The sequence below is a fragment of the Patagioenas fasciata genome, chromosome 5, assembly GCF_037038585.1.
Source record: "Patagioenas fasciata isolate bPatFas1 chromosome 5, bPatFas1.hap1, whole genome shotgun sequence".
Taxonomy (NCBI): domain Eukaryota; kingdom Metazoa; phylum Chordata; class Aves; order Columbiformes; family Columbidae; genus Patagioenas; species Patagioenas fasciata.
The window spans coordinates 35,725,616-35,746,965 of NC_092524.1; the positions used below are offsets into that span (position 1 = coordinate 35,725,616).

A 21,350-nucleotide genomic window follows, 5' to 3' on the forward strand; every position below is an offset into this window, starting at 1 on the left:
CAAGAAAGGCAGCAAAACTATATAAAAAATTGCATGTGCACACTTGCACTCTGCACCAATTTACTGTACTACAGAAGAATACTTTCCCAGGAGGTGAACTGCTAGTAACTATGAAATGTTTGTACTGGCCAGTGCCAACAAGTAAATTATTTAAAAATATATATATATATATCTTAATAGCTTAAATTACATCCTAAACAAGAAACAAGGAAAAGAGCAAATGAAAAAAAAATACTTATTTGAATCACTTGTGTTTCTACATTCAGTTCTGCTCACTCACTAAACAGAACTTCCATGAGTGATGGAACAAATAAAGCATCATTTCCAGGTACATTTAGCAGAATTAGCTGCTGCCTAAGAAGGGATGAACTCACACAGAAGCCTCTTCCTCTGTGAGCATTTCTTATAACAAGCAAGATGTCTTATAGGCACCTAAAATTTTCAATACTGCTATCCCTCTATCAAATTTGACTGAAAATAACAAAGCACGGTTCCTGATTGCATATAACTCCTTGCGATAGGTAACACAAACTGAAAAATGGAAGACATGCTGCTAGCAAGCAAGATTGTATATTTTAAATATGAGCATAAATATATATATTTGAGGCCTTCTAATTGATCAAAACATTACTTTTGAAACATCAGAAAATGAAATTATGACCATAAAAGTTAAATAATATCAAACTATAAATGCAACATCTAAATCCTAATGTAAAATTCTAATCAATAAATATTTGTGCAGTTTTATCAGAACAAAAACTTTCAATGCAACACCATGCATAATCGAAACAACCTGTTTGTAGAACTTTGTACATAATATACATGCTGAAGGATTTCCTAATTTCCAGGTTAAACACTATAGAAAAATGTAAATACTACAAGTTTCTTTACAAATATCACTGAAGTGATGTTTTCTAATTAAAGATGATGAAGAAACACCAAATTAAAGGCAATAACAGAACTGTTGGATTTGACTAAAGAAATCCTGAAAAAATATGTCTTGTTTGTGTTTCAATAAGAAGTTAAACTAACACGCAAAAAAGGGAAAAATAAAAATACTAGGTAACTAATCTTAATGCCTATTACAACATGATATTACACCATATGGATTCCAGTCTGAGACAGCATGGTAATTACATCTTCCTACTGAACACTGGGAAAGACAGGAAAAAATAAATGTTCCCCACCCCTGGATACTAGTTTTATTTTTCTAGCCTAAGTAGAGAAATAAAAAAATGTGTCACATGCCTGTCAAACCACTCCAGGACCACCCAATGAGAAGATTATTTATATGATACACTTTACAAATGGTAGGTTGGAAAATATGAATATGAATATTTGTGGAAACAGAAGCAGCAAGTTGAAATGCATACTCAAATTTTTTTCCCATGAGAAGCAGACTTGTCAGAAATCAGTATTGTCTATCACATTAAAAAGGAAGTATATTTCATATAACTTAAGAGTCTCAAAAGCTGGAAATTAACCAAAACACTTTGGGAGGGAAACAACAACAACCACCCAAAAAAAACCCAAAACAAATAAAAAAAGAAAACAAACCCAAGCAAAAACACAAAACCAAAACCAAATAAAACAAAAACAAAACCACCGAAAAAACACGACAAAAAACACACACACAACATAGCTATAGAGATGCGTTAACTTACACAGATCTGTTGTTGATTTACACTTTTTTTCTGACAATCAGCAAAGTAGCCTGTACTGCAACCACAACACAGCTGATTTAGCATTTCTGAATTAGCTGAGCAATTTCAAAAAACATATTAGAACATTTTTCTAAACAAATTATAAATGCCTTTAATTAAAAATGAAATCGTTCTGGAATATTTCACTACATGATTGCTAATGCCAATAGCACACATTTTAACTGACTGAAACTAAAAAGCATTAATATAAAGCTTAAAAATCCTGGAGGTGAATTGCATATTATATATCCTAAACCAATAATTAACTTCAAAAAAAAAGATTAAATTATCTTCCATACAGAGCGTTTACCAAAAAAGTGACAGCAATATAACTACTACAAAACAAATTCAGAAACACAGACAAAAATAAGAAACTCTGATATAAAGTGGACTAAACAGAGCACAGTTTGACTGAGATGTCACAGAATCAGGCAAACATTAGTGTTCACTCCCACTTCAGGCAACCAAATCAACCAGCACACGTTAATGAGTTGACCTCAAAAGGACTCACCAGTTCAGATGGGTCACATTTCACACCACCCTCCATCCCACAATGCTGAATCTGAGCTACAGAAATGTTATCCCCGCACAGACAGTCAACGAGTCAAGTTCCTCAAGCTACACGGGTACTGAAGACCAAAGCAATTACATTTCCATCCCTCAAGTAAACCTTAATGGATTAACTGCTTAACAGAACAAAAACCTGTATTGAGCATATTAAGAAAAGCAATTTATTTCACTTATAGTATTTCTTCAAAAATATTATCTCAAATATGCTTTCATTTGTGTTCAGATTACACAAAATTCTTTGTCAGTTAGGGAAGAAATGTTTCTCTTCATGCTTTTCTTTTTTTTTTTTTCCCTTGCGAAGTATTGTGTGTACATTGCACCTTTCAACAGAACCCCAAGAATTATCCTATAGGCTACCTGCCACAAAAAATAAGCACAACCAAAACGCCACGCTATTTGGAGACCCATGAGCAACAGCATCTTCTGAGTAATTTTGAATTCCTTGATTGGACTTGAACCAGGATGCTACCTCCACCAGAATTATTCTTAACATGCTCAGCCTGCTGCTGGAAGGACCTTGCCAAAAATATTCCTTCTCTGTAAAACGTAGAATTCCAGTACTTACAGAAGGATGATTGTATTATTTTATGATCTTCAGGTACAGAACAGCATGCTTTGCAAAACTGGCATATCAACTTCCAACCAGAGAAAGACCTCAGTTTTACCCACAGCAGAGCCCTATTAATTAAACCTTTAAAACATAACATTGCTCTATAGGTCAAATTTCTGTAGGAAGTTTCTGTGTATCTCAAAATCAGTTATTTGCATAGGTTAAAGGCTGGATAACTCTGATACTTTGGGGTAGTAGCCTTTTAAATTATCTAAACATGTGATTCTAACTACACACATATTCACTACATTCATTCATTAAATACAGTGACCTTGTTTCATAACAGAAGACTGCAGAGACCTAAAGACTTCTTACATATGCTTTGTTAATGTAAAAACAAGCAAGCTAGGTGAAGTCAATCCCTTCTATGCTCCATTTCCCAAATTCTGATTATTCCCACAAGCCACTGAAGAAATGGTGATATGTTAATAGCACACTGGAATCAGTTTTATTCAGAGAATGGCAAGCTTGTAGGAAAAGCAGCACAGAAAGGAAGCAAAAATACTGTAGTTTACCAGAAAATGTTATGGCTTATAACTTATAATATTTGCCAGGGGAAGTTTAGGCTGGATATTCAAAAGAAATTCTTTACAGAGTGTGTGGTCCCCTGGAGGTTTTTAAACTGAGATTGGACATGGCACTTAGTGCCATGATCTAGTAAATGGACCGGAGTTGGACCAAAGGTTGGACTTGATGATCTCTGAGTTCTTTTCCAACCCAGTCGATTCTGTGATATTTGACCTAGTACTAAGCTTTTCTTCTTGTATTAGTACTAATCTGTATCATGGTAGTGCACAGCTGTCCTGTTTCCCAAGCGCAACATAAAGCTGTAACAAAAGGTTTTCTGCACTCAATTTACAGTGGATGTAGCTGAGTGGTTTATCTCTTGAGTTAAAATACAGCTAATCTTTCTAAAAACCTGTACTCACCTTATTTAGGCCAAGTCAACAAACAGTAATTGCAAGGAGTATCTTTAAAAACTTTCAGGACCATTACATTCTGAGGAACTACAGAGTTGTCCCACGTAGGTCAGTATTTACAGCACACTGAAAGCTCCTCATCTTCAGACTTGCCCCTTACGATCATTGTGCCTGAAATGAACTACATTTTCTCCACAAACTGAAGCCAGTGTCACAATGGGAATGTCTGACAAAGAGATCAGATGCTCTGCTATTCAGAAGATTTGATCAGAAATTTCTAAAACACATGCTGCAAATTCTAACAGCCATTACAGTGCTAAACTTAAAGCAGTCTTGGAAAGTTCTGCCTAACAAAGTGAGCCACATATCTCTTTGAGGATTCTTTGGTATTTCTTCTGTATTACAAATCTGTTCTATGGACAGATGTACAGACAAATACAAAAAACAGATATTATGTTGGGCTTTGTTATACTAAGTTATTTTACTATATGGATTAAATAATTACTTTCAATCACAGAATCATAGTCCTTTTCCATCAGTTCTCTCTTGATCTCCAGAACATCATCGCTTTGTAGACTTTCTTCACTCTAATCCAGTATTTTTGAGCACAAGATTAAGAAAGTGCTTTGGTCATTTCTTAGAATAGACTCTGAGTGGGAGCACATGGCATCATGATGCTGTACCTCATGAGCAAATTATGATGCACCTGCTAGCTCAGATATGGTCAAGGTCACAGGCATGTCCTATGTTTTTCATGACTGCGTTCCTTAGCAGATTAAAGGAAATCCCACAAACAATCAAATTCACAGTGTACCTTTTCAAGAACAAACTAAAAAAGCTTGATACCAATCACTTTGAGTAACTTCAATTTTACATAGAAGCTCTACTACAAAAAAAAAAAAAAAGATACAAAATTATAACAGCAAAAATAGCAAGTGTAACTAATTTTAAAATGCAGTGAACTACACCAAGGATTTATTTCTGAAGTAAAGCAAAACACTGAGGTGAGGAGAACAGACTTCATATTTTATGTCTGCCTTCTTTTAATCATATGGCATGTAGATAAGGGTATGTGGAAGAAGGCTAAGGAGAGCCGTTCCGAAATTTGTTTCCTGCTTGTTACAATCTTCTTAAAGCCTACACAAATTTTTTTTTATGGGAAGAAATGGAGTAAGACTACATCAGAGAAACCATGGAAGCAAAACCTCCCATAGTAAAACAGATGGTTAATTTTCTTTTCTTTCAAAAAACATTTGTTATTATTTAGCTTAAACACCTGAAAGAAAAAACTGATTGTCCAGCAACTTCATCTCTTCAGGTATACTAAGAAAGCTTCCAGGCTGGGTGATCCTGGAACTCTCTGAATGCTAAGATATTTTCATTTAAATGGCAACAAAACCCAGTGCTCCTACTGTTACATTATTCAAATACTTCATAAACATTCCTGATATTTTCTCTTCAGTTGCATGGGTTCTGAATTCATGGCAGCACGCAACACATGCATTTGTGCATACAAGTGAAATTTAAGCCCTCAAGTCCTATACAAAGCAGTCCAACAAACACCACACTGTTTCCCCAGCAATAGAGATAATACATCTCATAGTGGAAACTTTATAGAAGACTACAGCTCCACCAAGATAGGCTAAGAGGCTCATCTACAAGGTAACACGGAGGCTGCACATGGGGCAGCACACGCAGCCTGTGCAGGAACAGTGGCAGATGCCGTGTCAGAGCACTGCAGGGAGCTGCTGAGCAAGGGTCTACAAACAGCTTCGGGGGACCAACCCAGAACTTCTCCTGTGGATACATACTGGTTTACAGCAAATTACACAGCAGCAAGGAGCTTGGGTTCAATTCCCTGTTAGCCCATGGAGATTAAAACACTCATTTATTTCCCAGAAGAGTGCTTTAATTAAGAAACTAAAAGGCTGGATGGTGACAAGCATCTTACCTGCTAAAGCTAGGTAACTACCCAGCTAAGAATTAAAATGCTATGGTATCCAGACAATCAGCAGCAAGGACCACACTGTAGCTTAATAGCTGGAGCACTTAACTGTGAGAGAAGACCTACCTTCTAGCCCCTGCTCCATGGACTATTCCTGTTTTGTTACTTGCCCTCTAACAGGAAAAAAAAAAAAATAAAAAATGCAACAATCATTCAAAATGCAAAGATTTGAACCCTGTTCTCTTCCCTCCCACTGCATGGTCCAAACTGCTAATTTTAAGATACTGAAGCATCACCACATTTATGTCTCTTTTTGGATCTAGCCTATGAAGTGTTACAGAGACTTGTTTGATTGACTACTTATATCTCTCTCCAGAAATACAAGACTTTTTAGAATTTGGGCATCTCTTCAGCCTTTTTAATTTCAGAAGTATATGGCTAGTGATGTAGCTCTTAATAATATTGCTCCACAGAGATAATAAAGGCAATGCATTCCATTACAAAGAATATTTAAAGCTGCTTCTACTTTTAATGCAGCTATTCACTGCAACCGTAATATCCCCAAACAAGTATTTGCAGAACTTCATCAACAGAATATTCCCTGCTCTCTGGAGCACACAAATGCTAGTAAAACCACCTCACAAGCTTAAAACAATTACTCAACACCTTCCCCTGCCCCTGACATCCATCATCACACTGTATGTTAACGCCAACCTCCTCCTTGTGTCAACTGCAGCCTTTTTTTTTCCCCAGCTTGCAACTTTTGGATCACATACTATTGTTTCCCTCCATGCAAACTACATTCAAAATTCTTCAGTCCACCTTTAAAATAGACATGAAAGGTAATGTTCACATAGGTTGACCAATACGATAGATTAACTGCAAAGTATTTGTTCATTTTCTTAGCAACTGTTAGATGTTTTCAAATACATTAAGTTAAAACCACTAGTGGTGCTTTACATTTTCAATTTCTCATCTCAAATTCTTATTCCCTAGAGAAAGGAAGGATGCAATCAGAAGTAAAACCTCAGATGTAAGACAATGGCAAAATGTATCACTCCATGTATGTCATTTCCAGTGGATCATCAGTGCCTAAGTAAATTAAGAGGTTTACAAACCTTAGTTATTAAAGAAATACATAGTTATTACTCTTAGAATACTATTTTTACTGCAAATCTGTCCTTTAGTTTAGTGACTACACTTCAGCCCTCATCCAGAAAGGTAAAACTTTGGTGACAATGATCATAACAGACTCCATGAGGAAAATCAAAAGCCTCTTGACTGTTACAGCAAGGTATACAACAAAAATACATATTACATACTTCTAATATACAGAATTGTACTTCTCCGAATTAGCTAATTTGAATAGAGTCAAGAGCTGATGTTTACCTTTGTTTACTACAGAACAGACAAACTATTTCCACAGATTTTTAGCTACTCAGCCAACAAAGTCTATACTGAAGTATTCTGTTAAAAAACTAAGCAACTGAAGAGAATTAAATCAAGGACAAAGCTCTGCCCATGTAATGCTTTTGAGACACTTGATCCTGGCCACCTAATGTGAAAAAGCTTAGTAAGAAACAATAATCAAGCACAGAAAAATCCTGAAATAACACTCATTTTCTTTCAACAACAACAACCAAAAAAAAAAAAACAAACCTGAGGTGAAGTGAAATTATTTGTGTGTTCTAAGATAAACACTCAACTGTTAAATTTTGTTTTAAAAATTACCTGCAGGCCCTTGATGCAGGGACTGTTAAAAAATATTTATTTAAAACAAGCATGTTTTACTTCTTTTAAAAGTCAGGCTCAAGTAGCTAAAGCTAACTATGAAAGTGAATAGAAGCTAATGTAAGATTCCAAGTTTATTTAAGAACCTTGCATATCAGCTTAGTATCAGTTATTGTCCTCCAACACTTAAAGCATTTTTTTAGTATGTAGCCTATCTAGCATATAAGTTTCAAGATTTCTTTTTTACCTGAGATTTTGCAAAGTACTTACATAAAATAAATCTGCAAAATGTATAAATCAAAACAATGTGCACTGGCAGAAAACTTCATATAGATTTACAAAGCAAAAAATGCTATCACTCACAATTCAATATCTGAAATTACAACCAATATAGAATAAATCACAGAACAGTGACAAACTGTGCAGAACTGTGAGCTTTTAACATCTTTAAACCACTTCCTTACTCAAATGATCTCACCTAGACACCCAACAACAGGATTTTCTTCAATTACATTCAGATAGCATGGTTAAAAACTAAGCCTGTATCTTAAGATGCATCATCAGTGCACAGTACATTGACATTGGACAGCTGTGTAACAACCCAGAGGAATATTACAGATGTATTATATTGAGTTAAATGTAATTAAGACAGCTAAAATGTATACTTTTTCCTGTAAAGGAAACTCCTTGAAAGTATGGAGGCTGAATTTCTATTTCCGATTCTATTGAAGGGACAAGAAAATGAGATGAATCTTCAAAGGCTGCTAAGCAGCTATAAAAAGCTAACACGTGAGGAGTAAAAATGCTGTTCACCAATTGCAGGAAAACAATTAGCCAACAATGTGAGCAGACTATAGATAAATCTTTGCTCATCCTAGTACCAGAATCTGTGGTAAAGACATACAGTGGAACATTGTTTCTTTGCACTGACCTTTAAAATGCCTGTATTCCTGAAGAAAGGGGGCAGATATTAGTGGAACAAGCTATACAATTTCTTATGGGTCCTTTTTGTCTGGCAGAAGGCCCCATACAAAGGCAAACTACACTTAGGTACCTGTCTGACTAACATTAAAAAAGCAGCAGAACACAGCCTAAAAACTAAAAACGTACTTTCTACAGAGAAAGACTGGCTTGGCAGGAGGAGAGCAGTGGATGCTGCCTATCTTGATGTCAGTAAGGCACACACAGCTTTGTTTCAATTCTTAAACCATCTTTACCTCAACTTGCAAGTTTCCCCAGTTTTGCATTTCTAATTCTCTCTCTCATCCCACTTGGAGGCCATGAGAAAGTGTCTGGGTGGGGAGTGGCATGCCAGATAGGGTCAGACCAAGACAGTCACCTCAGAGATTTCTTTCACTGACTTCCTTTGCACTGCATGAAAGCAGTTCATCCTCCAGAGAGATGCTCTTGGACAACAGGCTACTTGAAAGTTCACTGGCTGCAAAATGAAATAATCACAGGAAAAAAAAATTGAAGCCTTGAAAGAATCAATATTAACACCATGGTCAAAAATTATAATATTTACAAGCAGTTATATATAGAAAACACTCTTCTCACATCTATACTAAAAAAGGAATAATGGAGCAGGGGAAATGAAAGTATTTCATCAAGGTGCCCGAGAAGTCATTCACGAACATGAGGCAAAGTGGAAGAGATGCCTTGTCATCTGTCAGATTAAAAAAAAACGTATCTAGATATGAGATAAGAAAACAAAGGTACTCATGAATATTGACCCCATAATGAAATCCTAAGATTTCAGAAGATGTCAACTCAAAGCAGTTCCAAACAAAACAGTTCCAAGAAAATGAGCACTTGACATTTACCAGATATGCTGTAAGAAAACTCTCAATCTAGTTGCATTCAAGAGGTTGACTTTTCCACCTAACACCAAAAAATAAATCTGAATAAGATATATTTGATCAAACTCTGTATAAAGGCATGTGCACCCAAAGGAAGAAAAAAATTTTAAAAATAAACAACACTGTTAAGAAAAATTTCAGTATACTGTGTCACGTTACAGGCAACTAAAGATATTACTGTCAGTCCCAAAGAAAGTATGTCTTTGTCTATTCACAAAGAACAAGACTTACACAAGAACAGAAATAACAGTAACTGGAGAGTACTTTCAATACAAAAATAGCAGAAAAGCACTGAAAAGCCATTTCCAGTATTTAGCCAGCACAATTTAAACCAAATGCAAAGATGAAAAGTCAGATATGGAAGAAGATGACAGCAAAGAAATCTGTTGGCCTTCTTTATTTCCCGCTGTTTTTAAGGAAGAGCTAAGTTTGAGGCTTTTTAATGCTTTATTCTCTTGCAAGCATTAAGAAAGTTCTGTGCTCAAGCATTCTGCTTAATTATGAGGAGGTGAAGGCAAAGAGGAACTGCTGAAAATTTTGGGAGCACTTTCCCACCTTCTCTTTCCAAAACTTTTCTTATTTGTATTGGTTGTTATAGAAGCCATAATTCAACTCTGAAACCTCACCAAATACTCAATAGTTCTATACAGATTAATACAGAAAAGTAATTAAAATAAGCAGAATATACTGTTCTCATGAAAGAAGACATTAGTAAAGTAGGAGCAGATTCACAGATCAATCAGACATCACTAAGAGTAGCACAATCACTTCAAAACCAGGAAGCCAATCATTTAGTATCCCAAAAAAAAAAAAAAGCAATATTCCATAAACAAACATCTTATGCTTTTTTGAGTATGATTAAGTGAATGGAAGGCAACTGAGTTCTGGGCCACTGTATGTAGCCCCTGGTCCCTGACTCTCAAACTGCAATCAGTGGACAACAGGAGGTACACAACGGTACCAGATGTGATCATATCCATTTGGTCTTTTTAAAAGAGTACAAATTCTGATTTTTCCAGTTGAATCACAGAATAGAATCACAGACTATCTCAAGTTGGAAGGGAAGACACATAAGTATCACCAAGTCCAACTCCCTGCTCCTCACAGGACAATTTGATAAAAGTGCACTGAAGTAGTAAAACAAGTTAGGAGGGCCCGACAACAGCATATTCCCTAAGAACACGGTGTACTAATACCTGGGCTAAAGACCAGTTTTTCTTACACATTATTACCAAAAGAAAAACCTCACCTTCCTTCTACTGGCTGTTCCCATCTCTACTGTGTGGGTACAAGCATTTATTCCTAGTAAACTGAGAAACGGATTGAAAACCAGCTTAGCAAAATACTGTCACCAGTTCACATTTCATTCACCATATTTATTTTTATATATATATATATATAAAGAGCTCATGGACAGGATAACTTCTTTAGGTGGGATTAATTTCACCATTAATAAAATGGTGTAAAAAACAAATTTATCATAAAGAATTGCTAAAAAATTCAATATTTTTCAACTCTGAATAAGGCTCAGTGAGGGATTAAGGAGATACTACTGGGATTACAAGCATTTGGTATATTTTGTTTATTTCTCTATTATTTTTATAAAAAGAATTTCCTAATTTTGCCCTTAAGTGATACGTTAAACTTTTCTAGTGAACGGCATGCTTGAAAATACCTACAGAGGTATAACTGTTAAGCACACAGATCTTTTTCCCTGTTTAGCCACTTCACTTTCCATTAACAGCCTTTACATCTCCTTCCTTCATATAGCCTCAGTCCCTACATTCTTCGCTAGAAGCTATACTTTATGACATGGTTTTGATTCATGTACTATGGCTATCAGTCTTCTCTACACCTTCTTTTTCTCCCACTTCCCATAAAATTCCATTTCTATTATTAATCTTTGATTTCTTCTTCTAGAGGAGCGGTTTTTAATGTTAGCATTGCTTTTTCAGTGACTACAGCATTTCAGTATTTTCTGCTATTTTAAAATTACACTTCTACCGCAGATGTTTCTTAATACTGAAGATGGTACTTACATTGCAACTTAAACTCAATTTAGCTCCTGACCTTTCCCTGCAAGCACAGCATTTGGATGCCAAAACCATGGTCAATACATAATTAGCAGCCCTGGAGATCATGGAAACATACAATACAGGACAAATGCATGGACCAGCAAGCTTCTGATTTTCAGTGTAACAAGGCCTTAAATAAACGCACATGATCCACTGAAAACAATTATGTACCTAACCTATCCTCCTCCTTCAACCCAATCAGTTCCCCTTTTTAAGCAAGTATCAACAATCCCAAAGCCTGACTTACCCAACTACCTGATGTCTGTGACTAGTTGTTCCAGTTACTTCCATCACATGAACAACAGTTCATTCAAGGGAAAGGTCGTGATTCTGTTCAGGTCAGCAAGAAGCAAGTATGCAGGACAAAAGTGAAATCAGAAAATCGGCATGCAAATGTTTCAAATAGTTGGTGCACTAACAGGTGTCCAACAAAAGAAAAATAAGTCAATAGCGTAGCAACTGCCATTTAGTACGCATTAGGTTAGCATCCTCAGCATATCAGCTCGTTTGACTGGTAAAGATATACTTAGAAAAACTACACTGAGTGTACATAAGATGACAGACTGAGTGATGCCAAAGAAGTCTCTCAAACAGAAAGCAAATGAGATCTGGTAGAAATGTGGTTTATATATATATATATATATAAAACTTTCAATTATTATCTGATATATAATATAAAAATGTTTATGTGTATCTATAAATGACATGTATATAGTCAAATTAGTTCTGTCAGGCATACTGTAGTCAAGATAGTAAGTTACAAAAGCTAAATGTTTGAAGGTTTTATTTTAAAAATTAACAGAAATAAAAAGATACCCTATTTCCCTGTAAATGCATAAAGTACTGTTCACCTTTTCCCAAATTTTATACTGCAGAAGTCTAATGTTTATCTTTTCTAGTTACCTAATGTTCAGCTCTTCATCAAGCATAAATGCCTAGCATAGCCTTCATACTCATGTAGTTACTACTCACATGAATCAAAATTTACATACAAAATGGGAAAATATCTCTTCACTTACCCCCTCCTCAAAATAATTTCCTATAATGGGCAAATCCTCCCCTTCCTTCACTATGGTTTTTCCTGCTTGTTATTCAGTGGAGGGGGTGTCTTTGCTTGTCCATCAGGACAAGCAAGCAAATATCACTGAGAGGATACCTGGCCTGACAAAGCAACACTTGTGAGAAACAAGACAACACTTAGTTTGATAAAGGAGTGTCAAGACCATCTTCTAAACTAACACAAGTGACCTACATATAACCAACACATGATCACATCTGCATGAGCTGTGATCAGAAAGCAGATGCCCCACCCTCACCTATCCCCGCTATGCACTCCAGTCTGTCCCTCACGCTGGCCCTCCTGAGGTTGCTCACTGAGCTAATTCCATTTGTTCAGGCTGCAGAAAACTCATCTCAAAAAAAAAAAAGTAGCTTTCCAATAGGTTAGCCAGTTACACTTGTTTTGCACAGAGTGAAAAATGGCAGCATAGAAGAGTAGTGAAAAAAGAACAGAGTCTAAAAAATTTCACAGTGAAGGTAAAAAAAGTGCTTGCCTTGCTCACCATTCACCTACTGGAACAGAAGTCCGCAGAGCTCAGTGCTGAACCAGATATCACAGCTGATTCAGCTGGAAAGGATCCCTTTTCTCTGGCAGGTTAGGTCTGTTTCAGCTCCCTTCCTGCACAGCCACACAACAGGTTATGGCAGCATGAGAGTGAACAAGCAACAGTGACGATAGAACCATGCCCAAAATTCCATGAGGCATAAGATGAAACCTGGACAGAATCCTGTTGAGCTCTAAAGCAGTGACCAGTTACAACAGACTGCATGGCACACCAGAAGAAAATTATCTCTGAATAACACAGCTTGAGATCTAGTGAGTGTAGGAAGATAAAATCCCTGACAAAGTGCTGCATGTATTTTCCTAACAGACAAGTCAGCTAGGTACAGGGAGGGCCTGTTCAAACGACTTATGATTGTAAACATGCTTTTTCTGTCATTTCTTCATCTAAAGCTTTCATTGTAATTGTGTGGCTAATTTTGGACATTCTAAATACTTCTACTTACTAGTGAATTTTACTTTAGGCTAGCTTAAGAGTAATTTCAAGGCTAGTTAACAAAAGGAATTTCTCATGTTTCTTCAGGTACTTTCTCCAAAGTATCCGAAGATTCAAAGGACATGCCCTCACCCCCATCAGCCTCACGAAATGCATGAGAACTGTCCAACAGGCAGTTTCTTTCCAGACACTTTCCACCATCAGGGAAGTGTTCTCAGTGCTGCCCACTGTAAGGCCTCTCTGGCACGCACTAGAACTGTAGGAGGCATGCACAGCCCTGTGGAGGCACAAAAAAGCAAACAGTGTGTCTATATCAGTGCTTCTGTTTGGTTCAAGAGTGTGGCTTTCAGGCAATCTCCTGATGGACCCCAGTCACCATACTTCAGTTCAGACTGCAGAGAAGGATCAAAGCACTAATGCTGGAATCATTTTGGACAAAACTAAACAAGATGTACTCACATAGTGTGCCTAACACACTCCCAACCAGTTCACTCCATGGATTTTGAGCTAGTAAGAAACAAAACACCATGACCAGTGTGAACATGGAGCCCCCAGTACTAAGCAGTTTGCTCTACAAATCACTTCTTACGCTGTACCACTTCCTAACATAGATTTTACTTAAACTGAATGGAATCACAACGAAATAACTTACTGAATTACAGTCAAAAGGCTTATGTAGGTACAGCACAAAAGCAAAGATTTTTAAAAGTCTACTTATCGTTGCAGAATTGAGAGAGCACCTAATTATCCAAATATAAAGAATTTTTACATCTGCCTGTTTTTCTTCCTGGAATGGCTGCTACTTGGACTGTCAGTATCTAGGGGTTTAAGTTTAAATTTATGCATTGAATTAATTACATACTTTGCTATTGCCTCAAATGGCTCCAGGCTGATGTTTTCACAATATCTTAAACATAAAGGAAGCTCTTGAATGTGCCCTAATTGCTAGATACCTTCTAGATTCCAATGAGATCTCAGCCATACATTTTAAAGTGGGTTTTGTCTGCATATTTTTCATAAGTGCGGCTTAATTTACTTCCTAGAGGCTGAAATACAGGTAGAACATTTTTAGCAGGTGTTTGTTCTGAGAAAAAAAGGGTATTAGGAATAACCTGACTATAAACACTTGCTAAAATTATTGGGGAGGGTACCAGAAGCTGCTACTATTCTGGTACAAAATACTGAAATGATTACTATTTCACATCTAAAAACTCCCTCCTGATTTTATGAGCCCTCACAGCATCTTACACACAACAATAACCAAATATAAGACACACCATCACGGAATTAAGAGATTTTTCTAATATTAAGGATAATCCATGATGTCCCAGTTTAATGCTATACAGAAATATGCCTCAGATGCCTTTTCCAGAAGGATGTTCTGTTCATCAAAGCACTCAAAAAAAAGTCTTGAACCCTTTTCTGACAAAACAATGGTGAAACGACTAGTATTTTCACTAATTCTCTTTGATCAACTGCCAAGCCAAAGAGAAGAGTCATGTACTGAAATGGTTGTGCAAAAACTAGGGTTATACCCTTCAGAATACAGAAATAGGAAGAGGCAGGTGAGCACCCTTGAAGCTTAACGATCACAGGAAAATCCTCAGCAGTTGCTTTTTTCAGCAGTTGCTTTTAACACGAACTTTAGAGTTTCCATTTTGATCCTTAATGCTTAGGAAAAAAGCCTGAGTCTCATTCAGATAAGAAAGTCCTCTGCATGTTGGAGACACTAGCAATAGTTTAATTCTTACCTCACTGGAATTTAACTAGCAAGATCAGGTTTTACAGCTTACCTCCCTACTGTAAGGACACAGCGTGTTCCTGAAAAAGAGATGTCAGAATAGCATAAGATTCTGGAGCACTTTATATACACCCAACTTGAAGTGTGTACACCTTACTAATGTGACCATTCCCAACTTCCTGAAGCTCTATGGCTTGCCTTCTGTCCAGAGAATTATGTCACACAGCACTACCCTGTAGTCACATTTACCTGAAAAAGTTATAAGATTTCTCTCAAAAATCTCAGCACCCTCTGAAGTCTCCTGGTTTATTCTACATACCTGTTATTTGATTATTCTTCTCTTTATTTTGCTAAATAAATGCCAGAAGAAATGTTTGCATGTCCAGAATGGTTTGGAATCTCTTGCAATGTTTTGGGGAAGGAAGGAAATTCCCCCTCCAGACTTTTCAGTGTGTTTGATCAAAGCGATCATTAAAAAAGCCTACCATCAAGTGCATTTTACAATATCTAGAAGCACTTTCATTTAGATTTAGCTAAAGGTAGCAGCTAGGCAGTTACACCTCACCGATTTACCATATATATCTAAGGCAAAGGAACATCATTAGAGTGACCATCTGAGAAGGAATTCTTTCAGGACATTGTAATGACAGTAGGAAAAAACCTGGAGATGACAAAAACATACCCCAAAACCTCCACTTTCTATACCATTTCTTCTGAAATATTCTCTAAGTTTCCTCGAAGTATTACATCAGAGTCTAACAGCAATGCTGAAGTTTTAACCAGAGGGAGTTACGCACGTACGAGCATCTGCTGTGACATTTTCCCAACATCTCTGGAGCTTTCTGAGTATTATCTACAGAAACACTTTGTCCCTGCACTATCTTCTGAAGATATGTTTCACAACATTTCTCCACTGTGTACTTAATTTACAGCTTATTTTTTGAAGGAAACTGATTTTTAGGATCCTTGATTTGCTGCAGGCTTATTTAATGTCTCCCCTTCAGTATTCAGACAACTAAAAAGGGAAACGAAGCTAAAAAAAAAGAAGAAATGAGATGTGCCTATTACCTTTAATCTTTGATTTTTCTCCTTTTTCTGGAAAAAACAGGCATTTTTCCTCACCACACATATACTTACTTTTAGGCATCTTGCTGCTTTTTCCCAATGATTTTCTGAGACGAAGATCCTGACAGAGTACACAGTAAGCCTTTGGTTTCTCACCATCTGCACTTCTGTGTCACTACTGTACAGCACACAAAACAACCATGTCACCAGGAACCCACCTAATACCTATTTAAATTCCTGGAAACTGTCTTCTTCCAGGAACATACACTGCTGCCCAAACTTGCTGAAAACGAGATTTGCAAGTATCTAGGTAAAAGGATACATACCCGCCTGACACCAACATCTTCTCTTTTCCAGTCTGGTCTGCCTCCATAATCCCATGAAAACTGTTTCAGGAAGGGTAAGAAATAGCAGAGTGGAAGAGTATTGGTTTGCCAAATTCCTAACTAGTGCCACATTCAGTGTCTCTTTAAGAACTACTGGATGAAGGCTTTACAGACGACCTCAGACCTTTCTGTCAATCCCTCCCTAAGTGGCCCATCCCAGGGCATTAAAGAAGCTTGCTAAGAGAAAAGGCAGTGTTATTTTTTCTATGGCAACATCTGCCTATTCTGTCATTTGCAGAGATCCTGGAACCCTCCCATCTGCTCAGACCTGCAGGATACTTCACCGCAATTCACTTTAATTGCTGAAGAATGCATATTGTTCTTTACCCCTACAGGTTTCCATAAAATAATTCTGAATAACAGCTCACTTCTTAGATTTCAGTATGAATTAGAATCCCCCACAGTATACACTGGAGAAGGAGGGAGGAAAAACGAAAAACAACACCATCATACACACAACCACCAGCAAAACAAAACAAACCACAACGTGTACTTAAACGTCTGCTTCCCACTTTTAGGTCTCAAAAGTCACATATGATATAGAGGAAAACCAACAAAATACATACAAGGAAGATTTTCCAAATGCAAAATATTCCACATCGATTTTAAATTCCCTACAACATACAGTACAATGAAGAAAACTAAGAATTTCATAACCACACAGTAGGTACTCGAAAGCCCAAAATATATTCTAGTTCAAAGCCCACACGCATTCTGCTTCTTCACTCTACTATATAATAAGTGAGATAATTTAATTAGAAAAGCAAAAAGTACATCTGAGAAACATATATTTCTGTAGTTGTGGTCCTAAATACATATGCAATATCTAATATATTATTAGATTGGTCTAGCAATACAATTGGTACATTGAATGCATAAAGAATATCATATTAAGTAAAAAACTCTTACAAATTACTGTTCTAGGTAACTCGTTTGCATATGAAGCTATATTAACATTGAGTGAGTTCTTTCAGGTCTTGGTATACATCAAAAAACACTTCACTGCTCAAAACCAGATTGCATAATACATACATTCACTGAATCACTGAAGTCAGCCAATGGAAGTTTTGTTATTTATCTCACAGTATGAGGAACAGACAATGCATTTTATTCCTTGTAAAATAGCGTTACTATCATTCATCCACCTGGTAATAGTAGACTAAAGTCTTGCTTTGATTTTGCAAAATGTACACAGAATATTATTGTTGACTGTTTATGCTACTTTTTTTTTTTTGCACTTGACAAACAAGTTAGGCATAAAATAGGACTTAGTAAAATAGGATGAAAGCAAAACAACAAAACATCACATACAAATCTCATACTTGCAAAATGAGACTTTTTAAAGATAACTACCTAATTAAGCCCTTTTTTCCAAGCACATTTTTGTGCAATTACTGTTCCTTGTAAACTTCAACTTAGTTTTCTCAATTGTTTTGTGATTAAAAAAACAAACAAACAAAACTTAAAAGGCTATGCTATTTTTTTATCTTAAAAAAAAAAAAAAACACACTTAAAAAAGGCTGCTACCTCCTCATTTCCCATATGGTTGTTTATTACCCTCCTATTCTCCAGGAACAACTTTTTCAGGCATTCTGCCAAACTTTCAGGACTAATTCTGTCATACACAAGACTACTAATATAAGACCATTCCAATATAAGAGGTAAAGATTTGCATACTTCACCTACATATCAGAACAGAATCTGCACTTCTTTTAATCTGCACTTCAAGACCTTAAAAATGTTCTAACAAGAGCCGAAATTTGTTCTCATTTTTAGTTATGTCCTCCTGTTGTATAATATCAATCTCACAAATTGCAAACAACAAAAACTATACTCATCTCCAAAAAAAAGTTTTAAACCTTATCAGCGAAAGTGTTTCAACCATATAGAATAAGAAAGACGCTCTACTCTCTTACTTGAAAAAACAAACAAACAGACACAGCTAAATTATCTTTGAAGGTGAGAAATTCTGTGTATCAGGCTTTTGTATGCTAGACTCTCCAAAGCACGGACTGATGATCAGATATTCTGCTATTGTCCAGTTAATGAAGCCAACGAACCAACTGAAGGCTGTCCCTGAACTAAACTAGTTCACACGAAATCCACAAGCACTGATTTATAAGGTAGGTAGCACAGAAAGTTTTCCTGCCGCACTAGGAAGGGGGACAAATATAAGCCTAGAAAACTAAATGAAAGCGCAAAGTAATGGATAAGCTCTGTACAACTAAACATGAACTACAGACATGGAGCAGGCAAAGATGGAAGAGTCTGTCTGCTGTATCTGGGTAAGTCAACTCCAAATCATGAAGCACTTGATTAGATGAAACTTCTCACCCCTGCTCTACAAGAACACATAAACCTCCAAATCAATAACCATTTCTTAGGTAAGTAGGTATGAATTAAAACATCCTTGTATAGTTGGGAACTGATCTCTTTCTTAACATGCTTTTAACACCAGTGTTTCCAATTTCAGTTCAAAAGACACTATCATAGCAAGCAAATTACACTGTAAGTAAAAGAGTCTGTTTTATCATTGAGATTCCAGTCACAAATTTTTGTTCCACACTACATATTAAAAAAACAGGAGGAAAATAAACAAACAAAAACTGCGGAGGACTTTCTTCCTCTTTAAATATAAAACATAAAGGTCCCTATTCAGCACTGGACAACTGTATGGACCACATTCACTAGACAAAAAAAAGTATTTTCCTTATAGGCATATAAAAAAATCAGAAAGCTTTTGTTAAGACTTATGGCTACAAATGGCAAAGAGGGAGATCCATTTTCTATGAATAAACTCAACACTATGACAGCCTTACAGTTGAGAAAGATGAAAATCAATGTTGCTCAGAGTCTAGAACACTTTAAAGGAAGTATAGCATTTCTCTACTTCTAGAATTCATTTGCTGAACTAACTGCTGAACTAAGCTTTTGGAAGAAAACTAAGGCTCATAAGAAAAGCTACTAATTTGAATCAATGTTTTGAAGATGAGTGCCCAACAAGATGAAGTTTTTGAGAGAAAGGCATATCACAAGCAAAAAGCTACTCAACTTCCATTTAGACAATTAAGGCAATTTGACAATAAGTTCAAGCAAACTTGAAGTCAGTACTTACCCTCCCCCCCACGCCCCTCCGTAAGAAAGTTAACCAGAACTTCCAACGCATGTCAAGAACATGAAGAGCATCACCACTGAAAACAGACCTTGCAATCTGCATGCTATCAATGAAGAGTCTTAGAAGAATGTTCTGAGAAGGTACCTTATAAAGTAGGAGAGAAGCATGTGAATTTTTAGTTGAAAACCGACAGCATCTGTTTCTAAACCAGTCTGACCAACAAATAGCAACACCCTAAGTATTTTGTTCCCCAAGTTTGTCAAATACAAGTTTTACAAAACTTTTACAACTATGAACTTCAGATCTGCCCTTTAATTGTAAAAATGTTTCATAAGGGTGAAAAGTTATATCACCACTTTTTAAGCAATACTAAATACAGTAAAACTATACTGCAAAAAGAAAGTCTGAGATTTAAAAAAAAAAAAAAATAAACCAGAAAACACCCACACCACAAGCAAGAAGCAACACAAAAAGAGGAACAAAGACAGAAAAAGCTGTTTGTATCTGGTGATGACTCTCACAGACCTTCCTTAAGAGCAGTCAAACACTGAATGAAGCTTTACTAGCCAACCCCAAATTTGACAAATTTTTATCAGGAATATTGTGAAAATATATAACAGAACATTAAGTTTTAAACAGCTACACTAAATACTTACTGGCCAGAAAATGAGAAGAGAGTAACAAGAAAATGAGGACAGAGAGGAAGACAAAATAAAAGAGCAATGAGAAAGAACCAGAGTCTCTGTTTTTTCCGTCAGGCTAGTGCAGATGGCAACATCGTTCCAACTTTCTGGGTGGTTCTAGTCAAGGGTGGGTTTAGTCGCTCACATAACAAGGTCAGTCACAGATAATACAACTTTTACCAGCGTCACCACCAGTGAAGGATGACCCAATATTGATTCAACTCTTCCCTTTTCTAACCAACTTCAACATCACAAAACTCTGTACTTACTAATCCAGGTTCAATATCCTGACTCCAGTGGTAACTGATTAACAACCATTCTGTTAGAGGTATCCCAAAAATGAGAGGCTTGCAAGGGGCAATCAGAATAATTCCATGTCAAGATTTATATTTTAGTAAGAAAGTGCAGATGCACAACACTGCGGACAAAGCATGCATATAATCCAACATCTATCAAAAATATAGATACTCTTCCTCCTTTTCACTTATTTATCTACCCCACATTTCTTGTTCCTCTGTGTTAACTTCTGATCACAGATTAATGATTAAACCAAAATACAGTGTTCATACCTAACCTTTCCATTCATACACTTACGCCTTCATACACCAGCCAGGAAGCAATTATTAGTTCATTCCTATGAGAAAAATTCAGAAGAGTGAATTTTTAAATTTGCTGTCTTTCCACAGCTGAAATAGCAGAAACAACTAAGGGGTACAAACCATCAAAAGTGCAAATATTTTATTCAGGGATTAAAGGAAATGCCAGAATGGAAAATAATTGAGTTTAGCCAAACACGTGACACTAAAGTAAGATATTTATATAAAATGTTATTTCATGTCTACAGACACCAAAAAGGGGCTAGGAAAATTGTTGGAAACAAAGGTGGCCCC

The 21,350-nt window shown here is 36.3% G+C and overlaps 1 protein-coding gene across 11 annotated transcripts in view; it reads right to left on the minus strand.

The window, feature by feature from the left end:
- GPHN (gephyrin) overlaps positions 1 to 21,350 on the minus strand; it is a 293,554-nt gene that overhangs the window by 270,064 nt on the left and 2,140 nt on the right. Inside the window, exon 1 of one of the 11 annotated variants that reach the window (XM_071809319.1) lies at positions 20,434 to 20,531. The exons of the other annotated variants lie outside the window; for them this stretch is intronic. Within the exon in view, the coding sequence (XP_071665420.1) occupies position 20,434 (1 nt within the window). The 5' untranslated portion in view covers positions 20,435 to 20,531. Of the gene's footprint in view, positions 1 to 20,433; positions 20,532 to 21,350 lie in introns of those variants that run through there. 11 annotated transcript variants of the gene reach the window in all.